Genomic DNA, 12,530 nt, shown 5'->3' on the forward strand with positions numbered 1-12,530 from the left:
AACTGCCAGAGTTCTGATCGATGACTATTGATGGTCAAAAGTTCCTGGAACTAGGAACCCGTAAATATAATCAGTAAGCAGGAATTAGGTTACCTTACATAAACAAATATGACTTATTGTTCGAATATTCCTTAAACGAATCCCATCTAGGTATTCATGGACAAAAAAAACCTGCAGATAAATTAAAGGCTTTTTTTTAAAAAAACACTGGTCCCACGCTGAGCTTTGCGCAGCCCGGTGGGCAGGGAGAGGTTTCCAGCGGGGTGGGGAGGGTGTGTTGGCCCCGCAGCCGCACTCACCGCCAGGTCCTCCCGCAGGCTGCGGTACTGCTCCCGCACCGAGAAGCCCCGGCGCTCCTCCAGCTCCACGCAAGGCTCCGTGGGGAAGCGGGCGCGGAATTCCCGCAGCACGGCGCCCTCGAAGTCGGCCAGGACCCCGTCCATGTCCAGCAGCACCCGCAGCGGCGCGGCCACGCTGCCCATGCTGAGCCCGGAGCCCGCTCGCCGCTCCCGGCACACGCGGCCGCAGCGCCTCCGGTCCCGCACAGCGAGAGCGCTCATGCATATGCATATTAGCTTCATTAATATGCATGAAGGGGCGGGCGCGCAACGCCTCGAGGGGAGGACGCGTGGGAACAGGGCAGGGCTGCAGCGGGAATAGAGCAAAAACCCACAAAGGCCACCCCCCCGTCATCCCTCGGTACCCCGCAGTGGCCGGGACGCGGCTGCCAGGTCCTCGGCCCGAGGAGAAAGGAGCACAGTGGAGCCTCAGCAGCCATCAAGGAGCATTAACAAGCCCCCCTGGGCACGAGGCTTGCAAATGAAATATTAATTTATGGGTTATTCCCCATGCTCTCTGTGCAGTCGGCGCAGGACGGTGCACATCAGCTACAGGCGACAGCGGGGAGGGAGGACAGGAGGAGCAGGTCAGAGCAAATCCAGTTCGGTAGGTTCAGCACCTCAGGGCAGGGCTTCTCCAGCAGTGATGTGGAAAGCCACGGTGCTTTCAGGCACCAGCAGACACAGCAGCTCCATAGAGATCCTCTGCTGTGGTTTATTGGGCAGCAGAGCCCTTCTGGAACAGCAGAGAACTTCATGGTTTGGTCTCAATTCCACCCTCTCCCTTTTCAGGGTCCTCTATTTTTTTTCCTTTTAATGAGGAAAATAAACTTTTCCCAGTTTTCTTGAGAAAAAACAGTGTTTTGGATAAACCATAATATAAATCAAGCCATATTCCACAGATCTCTGATCTAGAAGCCAAAAATGAAGAGATAAGTCAGATTCTCTCTTCAGGGGAAGCCAGCACATGGTGGTAACCTCAAACCAGGTGTAAGAACTCAGGATCCTGTGTTAGAGCAGGGAAGGATGGCTGAGACAAGGACAACTGAGAACAAAGCAAAACCAAACCCGTGAAATAAAACCCACACAGGAAACACTGCTTCAAAATTTCTATATTATTTACTTTTAAGCAACAATCCAGCTTTGTGAAATTACAACACACACTTTAAAGGATGAGATTTTCACCTCATGGTCAAGCACCAGCATAATCATGCACAGCATTAAGTCAGTTGTAAAAAAAAATGCCCCGTAATTCTTATTTATATGATCCACTCCGCGTTTACTGCATAAAGTCTGAATCAGCCCCTTCCCAGCACTAGGCCAGGTGGCTCTGGTCATCAGCCCTCTATTTGGCACAGACCCTGTGTCATAGTAGTCCAGTATCAAGATTTATTTTGTTTTTAAAGGCAGCATGGTGTACATTAACCACTTAATGATTTATATGGCACAGCAGGGCTCAAGGCATTTACCACATGCAGTCAATGAAGCCTTTTAGATACCTAAATCCCACATGTGGAGGGAGGGACTGCTCTTGCTGATTGTTTGCTGGCCTGGTTAACCAGGATTCTAGACCCTTGTAAAGCTAAGGGGTTCTAAAAAAAAAATTTTTCAGTACAAAAACCCTCTAAGCACACTTAGAACCAAGCTACTCTCTTTTGAATTACATTACAATACTTCATAAAGCCTTCCCTCAAGTCTATCACTAGAAAACACTCATGTCACTTCCAGTAGATCTGGTGGAAACACAGGACAGAAGTGGAAAAAAACCCTTAATTTCAAAAAAAAGATGGAGTACATAAAGTGCTTCTTTTTAATGAAAGAAATTTGAGATGTACAGTCAGGCTCAAGTTGTGCAGTTCACAAGCACGGGGGAAAGAAAACAGACACAAGTTCAAAACAGTCAGGAAGGGAAAGGTTTAACCGAGCACTAGGCTGGACTTGCCACCGGGTGGATTTCTCCTGGAGGGTGCAGGTGCTGGTGCTACTGGGCTAGGAACAGGTGCAGCAGGCAGGGACTTTTCTTCACTCTGACCTGGGGCAGCTTCTACATCAGCCTCAGTGTTTTCTAGAAGAAAAGAAGCTTTTAAAGAGTTTGATGTGGATGATGAGAGCCAGATGTTTGGCTGGCTCAGATGGAAGCTCAGTTCCTGTCAGTTTTGTCCAGGGGTACAGACACTCCAATGCTGTCACCCACTGGCAGGGCAGACTCAGCCCTCAGAAGTGTTTCTCAAATCAAATCTGAGGCCTTACAGCTCAGCCTCAGGCCTTCAGCAAGAGCCACATTCAGCCAGCTGGTATTAGGGGACACCAGCAATCCATTTTTTTTAATGACAAGCAGCTTAGGGCTTAAGTCTTCTACATATAATCAGTCAGTGTTGTGACTGTGACGTTGTCACTCAGGTCTGAGCAGGTGCTGGCAGCCACAGCAGCACCAGCAAGTGCTCAAACTGCATCCTCAATTTCCTAACCGGAGGGAAAAGGATCTGACACAATTCTGAGGCTTCACACAGGACACATCAGGGAACAGCCATGCATGGGGAGGCTCTGATTGTACACTCCCTGGAGAGCACATGATAGTTTATTTTAAATCCTTCTGAGCAAACCACAAGTAAAGGCAGGGCACAGAAGAAATTCTTCACAGGAAGCACTTTAGATACTGGAGCAAACAACTAATGTACTGGCATTGTTGACAACTGAGTACAGCATCTCACATTTTTACAGATTAGCATGACCAGTTCTGAGCCAAAGGCCCAAATCAGCACCAAGCAGCCCCTGATATTGGGGACAAAAACGAACATCACCTCTTTTCAACAGACCCCTTTGTTTCCTCTCATGATCACTAATTCTGGGTTGGGAGGATTCAAAGAACTGCTGCACATTCAGCTTAAGCTTCATGATTTAGCAATCTTGATCAATTTTCCTGTCCCAGCCTTCTCTTCAAACTGAACAGGCGTGACTATTCCAGTCTCCCCCCACAGAGCAGCCACTGCACCCCTTAAATTTCCCTGCGACCTCCACTACAACCCCCTGCTCTTCATGGGTCAAAGACTGTACACAATTCAAGATATGGGGGTATTACCATTGTTTACAGGAAAAAGTATGTAATTTTCCATCCTCTCCCTGACGACATTCAGTATTTTGCTGGCACCTCCAAACACCTCAAAGAATTTCAAGGGGAAGGACTCAAGGCAGATCCTGGGAGCACCACAGCACAGAGCTGAACACAAGGCTGCCATGGTTTAGTTTTTGGGGGATCCCCCCCCAGCCCGGACTCATTACTTTACACTTGCTTACACAGGGATTATCCTGCCTTTATACCTGCCAGACTCATTTAGCTGAGTCCTTCTGGCAGTGATATTTTCCCACAATCAGCACGATTTGACTACTTGAAAAAGGTAGTATCACCAACAAAATTGGAGACTTCACTGCTCATTACCTTTTCCAGGTCACAGACAAAAGCACTGAATTAAACCACCTCCAGCATCATCTCCCATAGCTAATTTTTCCAACCTGAAAAGTAATTACTAAGTCCTACCCTTTGCCTCCTTTCTTCCTACCCCCAGCAGCTTTCTTCCTACCCCCCAGCTTTCCTCACATGCTCTGTCAACTTAGTTTATTTTTTTCAATGCAAAATGTTATCAGAAACACCAAAACCCAACTTGTGCCCACTGACTCTTCCCTATAGCCATGCTTTTAATCACAAAGAACTCCAGCATCTGAGCACAGTCCCCATGGAATCACGAATAATCTCCACTAGAGATCCTCTGCTGTGCTCATTAACTGTTTGTTTCAGCTGTGCTGGGTTAACACCACATTTTAAGCCTGAAGCTCCTCTAGCTGCTGTGTCCCAGTCTGCTGAGTCAGCAAGGGCTTCTGAATGTCCCTGCCTGGGGACAGTCCCAGCACTGTGCAGGATCCAGGCTCCACGTTCCTGTGGGTCATGTACAGTCAGGGCACTGCCTGATTCTCCTTAGCTGCTCACATTCATTCAGCTCACACTGCCCCTGAATCACAAAAGAAACAAGAATTACCAGCACAGGAGGCTTTGGGGGAAGTTTCTGTAGCTCCTTGTGTAGCTGATAAACGTTAACATTTCCCACATAATCAAGCTCAGTTTGCCAACCTGATGAGTGAAGTGGTAAAACCAACCGGATCAGATAAAATATTAAAGCTCCTCCCTTCTCAGAAAGGGTCTAATTCCTTAAACAGCTCCCTGCTGAGTGCACTGCAAGCCACTGGGAACTCTGATGCCCAAAAGAGGAAACAAGAGCCCTGCTGCAAAATAAGTGGTGTTTTTACCCTAGACAGGCTTGATTAATAAATATATACCTCCCACCTGATACATGCTTGGGGTTTTATAATCAGTTACATATAGAAAAAAAATTCCACATTCAAAAGATTAAACATTTTTAATGACATAAACCTATTAAGGATCTGGTTGTGCTGTGAACTTGTCAGCAGACAGCCTTTGCTTGGAGGTGTGTTCATTGTTCCTGTCCTAACCCCAGAAACAGCCCTAGAAGGCCAGTACAAAGTCCCAGGTGTGCCAATGGGATGTTAGCAGCCTAGGTCTGCCACCCTACAGCAGGAAAATCCAGGGGAGGAGGGACAGCCAGATCAGAGAGATTGGGCTCCACTGAGCTACAACACCCAAAGCAATCAATGGTAGGAATCCATTTAACAATTCATCAGGATGTTCAGGTATCTGCCACAGGCACCATTTCCAGGAGGCATTAATTTCTACTCCTTCCTAAGTACCATCAGTGAAAGTTATTCAAACCTTTGCTTGCCATTTTTATTTCATCTTGGCCACCATAAAAAATTTAATTTTCAGGCATGGCCACAACAACAATCAATCCCAGTTACATCCCATGAAACACTTGTTTTTTAACCACCTCCCAGCATAGCTTCACCTGACCCTTGATAAGAACTTCCTTCACTGTCACTTGCCAGAAACAAACCAAAAGACAAATACACCCGTGAAAATGTGAACTTTTTAAAAAAAGCAGGAATGCCACTTTGCACTTCGAATTTCAGCCAGCTGTCCTGATCCCAGGCAGCCCTATTTCTGCCTCCTGGCATCTCAGCCCTTCTCACCTCCCTGCTGTTTGTGGGATCTCCTCTGCCCTGTGGGGAGCTGGTTTCAACAAGCACCAGGAAAAGCAGCAGAGCCCTTAGAGCAGTTTTCTTCTATTAGCAAACCACATCCTCCTACTCAAGGCATAAACACTAGATGCCTGCAGTGCTAATTAAGATCAGACAGACATGGGAAAGAAATCCTAGAGCCTGTACACCTGGATTAGAAGCAGCCTGCTAAAGAGGCTACACTTATTTTAGGCACAGGCCTAAAACTACTCAGAGGTAGTGGAAATGTTCTGGAAAAGCTCTCCCTGCTCCCAGCAAGTGTCTTTTCAGGCCATGGAGGTGCTAATGGCCTCAGGGATGTCCCACCACTCCAAGGTGTTGAAAGAAGCACTTGAAAAGCAGCAGTCAACACACGAATTCCTGTCATCAGGAAGCCAGATATTCCTACAGTGAATCTTGCAAAGGAGGCATTTCCAGCCTCAGTGCTAGAAAAAGCACTTCAAGGGGAAATGCCTATTTACAGGAGATTTGCAGTATGCAGATCCACTTCCTTGGCAAAAATCAGCATTTAAAAAGCAACAGGAAGTCAAGACCTGGTTAATACAGATATTTGCAGAAGTTTGGGTTTGATTCTTCCTGTGAATGTGGAGTTTGCTGTATCAGAAGACAATGGGAAAGAAGGAAACTGCTAAACTAAAATCAATTATGTTGACTGTCCTGTTTAATTATAAGCAACTCTAACAGCAGAGTGGCCTTTCAATCACGGAACTCTTTGCAGGAGTCTCCGCCTTACCTTCCAGTACTTAGACAAATCTTGACACCAACAGCTGTTAGCAAAATAAACTAACAGGACAGTTCTCCTTTTTAGCCTGATGAGCAACAGCACTCCATCATTTCCCTCCATGCCCACACTCCAGTGAAGCAGCTGGTCACTTCATTGATTTTATGGGTTCCAGGGACAACCTCAGGCTGCCTCTCCCCTAATAAATGACCATTTCTAGATCCTACATCCTCTTCTACTGCAAAGCCACCTGCAACAGGCTTTTTTTACTAGAGGAGTCCAAGGAAGTTACTCACCAAAAACGTCACCACCAACATCTCCTCCCTAGAAAAGAGAGAGGAATATGTTACATCTGATGTCTCATAAAGCATTTTCCTATTCCATGGAGTGGATGCTCCTCCATGGTGTGACCATGTGTCAGGGCACACTGCTCTATGTGGCATCACATTCTGAGCCACAGACTCAGGGAAGCCCTTTTGGAGCAGCAACAGCCTCTGAGGCACAGATCCCAAGAGGCTCTGAGGGACAGAACCCAGAGCAGCAAGTGGGCTCTGCACTCATAATTCTGCAGACTGAAATCATGGGTTTGTAAGTACCATTTCTTAGAGACTGACTTATAATTTAACCAGCTCTTTATTTGCCTAACATATCACTAGAAATTGAAACAGATACTGGAGTAATCCCGATGACATGTGGCACATTTGTTACTCCCACAGTGAAGGACAGAGGTGGGTAGGAACACTTTACTGTACAGAGCATCCCAAATCAAGCAGCACTGACAAGATTCAGAATATTCCCACTGCCCAGCAGGAAGGGCAAAAAAATTCCACTGACAGCAACAAGCATCCTCTGCTTTCTACTGAGCAACTCTTTGCATTTATCTGTTGGCAAGGCCAAGAGCATTTGTTCTTTCCAGGGTATTTAACTTCATTTGTGAAACACAGATCAGCTTTTTTCTCCTTGATGAACTTTCCTTCACTACATAAACAGTTCAACATTCTTCACATGCTGAATCTGTTTGCAGGCTGCAGCCTGACACAAAGATAGGGAGTCTCCCAGCAGCAGCCAAGGCTCTCCAATGGCATCAGATTTATGGACTTTCATAGATTTAACTTTGCTAATTACACAGTGAAACTGCAGAAATTGGGATTTAAAAAAAGCACAAAAACTGACACAAACATATATTCTTAAATCTTCAGCTGTTTGCACCTGAATTACTGCATAAAAGTAAAGTATTCCACATGGGAAGAATCTGTTTGCAAAGCTAACCACAGTATTTAAAACAATTTAGAAACAATTAGATAAAACAGTTAAATTTAAAACTGAAAATATACCACAGAAAATAAATTAGCTAAATTTGAAACAAGAGTCGCTAAATTGAAACAAGACTTTTTTTGTAAAAAAGAACAATTATGTGACTTAAAGCTACAACTAGTAACAAAAATGGGTTGTGATCCTTGATGCCAATTATCAAAATAAAACCTAAGATAAAAGGGCTCTGCTACAACATTTCAGATATTTATTTATCTACCCAGTTCTTTTCAGAAAACCTAAGGCTGGAGAGTTTTAAACAAGATTTCTTTTTTTAACTTTTTTCATGCAAATACAGGCTATCCTACATTCCTACAGATCTAAGTTCAGACAAATTACTGCTTTTTTACTGAATTTAGTGTGTTTCAAAACAACCCTATTTTTCCCATTAAATGTAATTACACATCTCTCAAATTTTACTTAACACCACTAACACTATAAATTATGCCCCATATTACTACTAGGTAAAGAGTTTATACAGAAAACAACACACCTCATGGTAGTATTAAAACAAAAAAAGCACTGAAGTTACTGAGGTAAGAATTTGCTGGGATGTGAACCCAAGTTTGTTGTCAGACCCACAGAGAGTCTGCTGTAGTAACTGTTGTTTGTGAGATGTTTAAACCCACAATCACACACAGAGCTGAAATTGGATTTCACATCACTTCATTACTGTCTCAGCAATGAGATGGGTTAATAGCTCTACAAAGTGGTCCTTGTTAAAAATCCAGCCCTTCCCTTCTCAGCATACTGAAAAAAAGAAATTTGAGAGAAAGGATGCAAATCCTACAATGCTTCCAACTGTGTGAACATCCGTGATAAATCAATTCCACAGAGAGTGTGAATTGTCCATTATCAGGCTCTTTGTAGTCAAGTACTGACCTTGGGATCTACGAACTCTCCACAGTTTGCCTCAGTTGAGTTTGTTCTTTGTGGTCCAGAGGATTCACAGCTGTCTCTGGTTTCACCTGGCTTAGCCCCTACAACCAGAGATTGAGTCTAATCAGGTTGCAAGATAAACTTTATGTGGAAGCAGATCATAAATAGTTACAGGTTTGGGTACTTTGGGAGAGGTTCTTCTTTGAAATTAGAGCTTTACCATTCTAAAAAGTCCTGGTCCTTTAGATAATACCTCACAAATTATTGTCTTACAGCAGCACCCCATGCACTGAGAGTGTCATTTAAACAGATGGAGTTTGGGGTCCCAGGGCCACCCATAGGCAATACTCTGCAGAAAGGGAAGCTTAAATCCAGCTGTGAGAACACGAGGCTAAACTTCCTCTGAACAATCAAGACCAAACAGTGCTAACTCCACATAAGTCCACTTGTGAGAAACTGCATCCAAAATACAATTCTCTGTTTGCAACATGCCTAACACTTGCATAAAGTAAACCCTTCTGGAAGAAATTAATGAGAAATAAACAATTCTCTGCAAGAAGACATCATTTATAAGCCCAAAGTACCAAGCAGGAAGGGAACTCTCGTTTCCACAGCAGCCACCAGCAGCATCAGGCTGAGCCACAAAATGAATCAATGCCAATCAGCAGATATGGAAAAAAAGCACTACAGCCTCACCTGCTGCTTTAGCCCAGGAAGGTGGGTTCTCCTCAGGAGTTCCAAAGATGCTGGATGCCATTTTGTTCCTCCTCACAGGCTGTTCTTTGGGCTCATCAAAGCCCAGGGAGAAGTTGGAGCCGCCGCCGGGAGGACGCAGCACTCTGTGGAGAGAGACAGCTTTACCCCCTATGCCTGCCCCAGCTGCACTCCCAGCACATCACTTCAACCATCCAGGTAAGCTCCTGCCAGAATTCCATCCTGGCACTGTATCTCCACTGCTCTTCAGTGGCACTTACAAAAATAAAATGCTCTCGTGCTCTACTTGTGCCCTTGTTCCATCCAGAATCACGCCAAGGGCTGCTCCCCCCACTCTGAGCCAAATAAAAAATAAAAATAACTACGTGGGCATGTCAAATTCCAGATTTTTTAAGAGTACCCTGGGAAGGTTCATTTTTAATCATCAAACTGGCTGCACAGCAAAGACTGAAGCTTGAACCAAAGGACTGGCTGCACCATTGATGGCTGGGTGTTGCAGCCTTTATTTAGATTTGTTTCCTCAGGGAAAAACCCTCAAGTCTGAAGCATGCTGCTGGTCTGGAAGTAAAAGTTGAAATTAAACAGCTTGGAGCTGACTATTATTAGGAGAGACACATGTACAAAGCTCCAGATACATAACCTAAATCTAACAATCTGCTCTTAGACACAAAAGAAGCCTTCTCAGTACTTCAAGAGCTTGATTGCAGTCTGCTTTCCAACCTGCAGAACCCAAACAAAATGAACAGCTGCAGCAAAATAAATCTTGAAACATAAACTCCTCCTGATCTTATTTTCATAAGCAGGAGATCTTTTGTTAGCTGGAGAAGCCAGAAAAAAGCCAGGAGAACAAAATTGTGTGTGAGAACTTTCAAAACTCCCAGAGAGATGTGAATACACCAACAGAACCTGCGGCTTCTTGGGCTTTCAAGACCTCCAGTGCTCCAAAATGAACACCAAGACAAACTAAGGATGGTGCACACTTCTTCTTCTTCTTCTTCTTAACAAATAATTTAATAAATCAACATTAGAACATGAAACAGTACCCAGCTTGTTAATGCTCCAAACCTGGGAATTTAACACAAAGAGCATGTCCAATAGTACAACTCACATCCTGGGAAAATTTGTGCCTGTTACATTCCAGCTGCAACACAAAAACAGTTCTCCAGCCTACAGAGCTCAAACACCCCAATGGCAAGGGAGATTCCTAAAGGTGTGTGACGTGGATATTTACTGTTACATAAACAGAAAAATACTTTCCCTAACAAAATTCTTTTTCTAAGAATTACTAATGCTCAGATGCTAATGGGAGGATCCCAGCAGACCGGAGAGTACGTTTTATTGTGACTTGTTTTGTCTTCTTTCTGAATCAAGTTGTCATGTAATGGTCTTGAATCACTCCTTTATCTTTTTTTCTCCGAGGAAACGTATAGAAGGTTTATTTTTGTAGTTATAGCGGTTGCAGTTACTAATCTGAAGAACAGTCTGTTCAAAGCAGGGCTTGTTCCCAAACCTTAGATAGCTCTTTTCACCACAGCTGTGAAACCAGTACTCTCTTAAGGGCACAGCAGTTTCCACTGACAGACTTAATGACATTAACAGAATAGGCAACTGAAGAGGGAAAAAGGATCCATCGCTCAAATTGTTAAAAATGAATAATCAATTCCTTTTACCAACCTCAGGTAAAGTCTGATAGATTTTATTAGAAGCCTCTCACAGCCTCAAAATGCTGCAACCTGCTTTATGAAAGCCATGTTTAACACCTCAGGCAATGAAATCCTGTTAAAATTCCATCTGATACCCAGTGATGTCCACCGAAAATGCACCCACAATCCAGGAAGAGCTCTGGCAAAAGGTTTGGAAACAAGCTTTGTAAAGAATTTTTTTTTTTTTTTCGCTTTAAAAGGCACCCTGGAACGCTAAAAGGGAACGGGAAGCATCCGCTTTGTCAGGCCAAAACCTGACTGAAAAAAGCCACGATCGCGTGGAAAACGACACGATCCTCTCCAGCTGTGACTCCCGAGACCGCGGGTGCCCGACCCAGCGCGGTGCATCTCCTCCAGACCAACCTGCCAAGTTTTCTTTGTTTGCAGACAGGCTCCGCTTCGCCCCCGCCCCTTCCAGCCCCGAGTCGTCCCCGGGAACGAGGCCGCGGCCCCAGGCAACGGGCGGCCCCGGCCCCGAGCGCCGGCAGCTCGCGGACCGAACGGGCCCCCCCGGGCAGAGCGGCGCGGGGGGGGCAGGGGGGCCGGGCAGCGCAGACAATGGAGCCCGGCCCGCCCCGCCCGGCCCCACCCAGCCCGCGGCGGCTTCGCGGGGCCGAGCGAGGGCCGCGGCGATGGGGGGAGACAGGCGGGCGGAGGGGCGCGGTGCCCCCCGCCCCCGCGCCGTGGCTGCGCGGCGAGGCGGGGAGTCGCCTCCCTTCTTTGTTCGGCGGCGGCGGCGGGGCCGCATTGAGCGGCCCGGGCGGGTCTCGGCAACTCCCGCACCTCGCTCCCCCGGGCACGGCGCGGCCCCGGGCTGCCCTCACAGCCCACCGGGGTGGGCGCGGCCGCACCAGCCTCCGGCCAGCCCGCCCGGGAGAGACCGGGAGGAACCGCATGCCCACAGCCCCGGCCCGGCCGGAGCCCCCGCCCCAGTACCGCGCCCCAGCACCGCTCCGGACATGTCTTTTCCGGGACCCCTAGCCCCACCGCCCTCGGGGTCCCAGCGGCCCTCGAGGCCCCCGCAGACCTGGAGCTGTTCCTGCCATTGGGGTCCATGCCCGAGAACGTGGCCGTGGTGGTCATGGCGGAGGGGTCGGACCAAGGGAAGGGCTCTGTACAGTGACGGTCCTGGGGACAGAGCAGCTACGTCCAACCACCCCTACCGCTACCGGTGACAACTGCGGGCGCCGCCCGCCCCACCGCAACTTTTATACACACCGCAAGCCTTGCCCACCTTCGGCCTTCTCATTGGGCGGTTCAAACTCAGTCGCGAGCTCTTATTGCACAGCGCCCTGCCATTCTCCTACTTGCCCCGCCTCTCTGTCTATTCCGAGGCGCCTTGCCTCACCGCTAAGAACCCATTGGTGAAGCACTACGTCTGCTCTGCGGTGATTTGCTGTAGGCGGTGGAACCTGTTACTGGTGATTGGCGGAAAAGCTGTCGCTCACCGACGGCGAGATGTGATTGGCTCAACCGCACCTGAGGCCAGACAAAACTCCCCACGGCGCTGCCCCTGTGACGGGCCCCGGGCTGTGTGGGCGGTCTGCCTGTCCCGTTGCTGCTTCCGCGAGCTCCGCATGGCTCCTGTCCTCACAGACACCGCCCAGGACATACCATCAAATCGGCCGTCATGCCACCAAACCGACCCCTGGCACCCCCTTGGCCGCGCAAGGCCCGCCTCCCTCACACACATTGCCGTACAAGCTCCGCAGGTGCCTC

At 47.3% G+C, this 12,530-nt stretch overlaps 2 protein-coding genes across 4 annotated transcripts in view; both read right to left on the reverse strand.

Moving 5' to 3' along the window:
* Positions 1 to 575, reverse strand: part of NT5C (5', 3'-nucleotidase, cytosolic) — a 6,608-nt gene extending 6,033 nt beyond the window's left edge. Inside the window, exon 1 of the mRNA XM_009094423.2 lies at positions 300 to 575. Within this exon, the coding sequence (XP_009092671.2) occupies positions 300 to 560 (261 nt within the window). The 5' untranslated portion in view covers positions 561 to 575. The remainder of the gene's footprint in view (positions 1 to 299) is intronic.
* JPT1 (Jupiter microtubule associated homolog 1) overlaps positions 1 to 12,013 on the reverse strand; it is a 25,786-nt gene extending 13,773 nt beyond the window's left edge. Inside the window, exons 1-5 of one of the 3 annotated variants that reach the window (XM_009094424.4) lie at positions 11,839 to 12,013; positions 9,091 to 9,233; positions 8,398 to 8,495; positions 6,501 to 6,528; positions 1,439 to 2,403 (exon numbers count right to left, since the gene is read on the reverse strand). In XM_009094424.4, coding sequence (XP_009092672.1) covers positions 2,255 to 2,403; positions 6,501 to 6,528; positions 8,398 to 8,495; positions 9,091 to 9,233; positions 11,839 to 11,894 — 474 coding nt within the window. In that variant the 5' untranslated portion in view covers positions 11,895 to 12,013 and the 3' untranslated portion in view covers positions 1,439 to 2,254. The other 2 variants (XM_050981400.1, XM_050981399.1) reach the window with 2 other exon arrangements.
* Positions 12,014 to 12,530: the final 517 nt, after the last annotated feature.

Source organism: Serinus canaria, chromosome 18 (genome assembly GCF_022539315.1).
Source record: "Serinus canaria isolate serCan28SL12 chromosome 18, serCan2020, whole genome shotgun sequence".
Lineage (NCBI taxonomy): Eukaryota > Metazoa > Chordata > Aves > Passeriformes > Fringillidae > Serinus > Serinus canaria.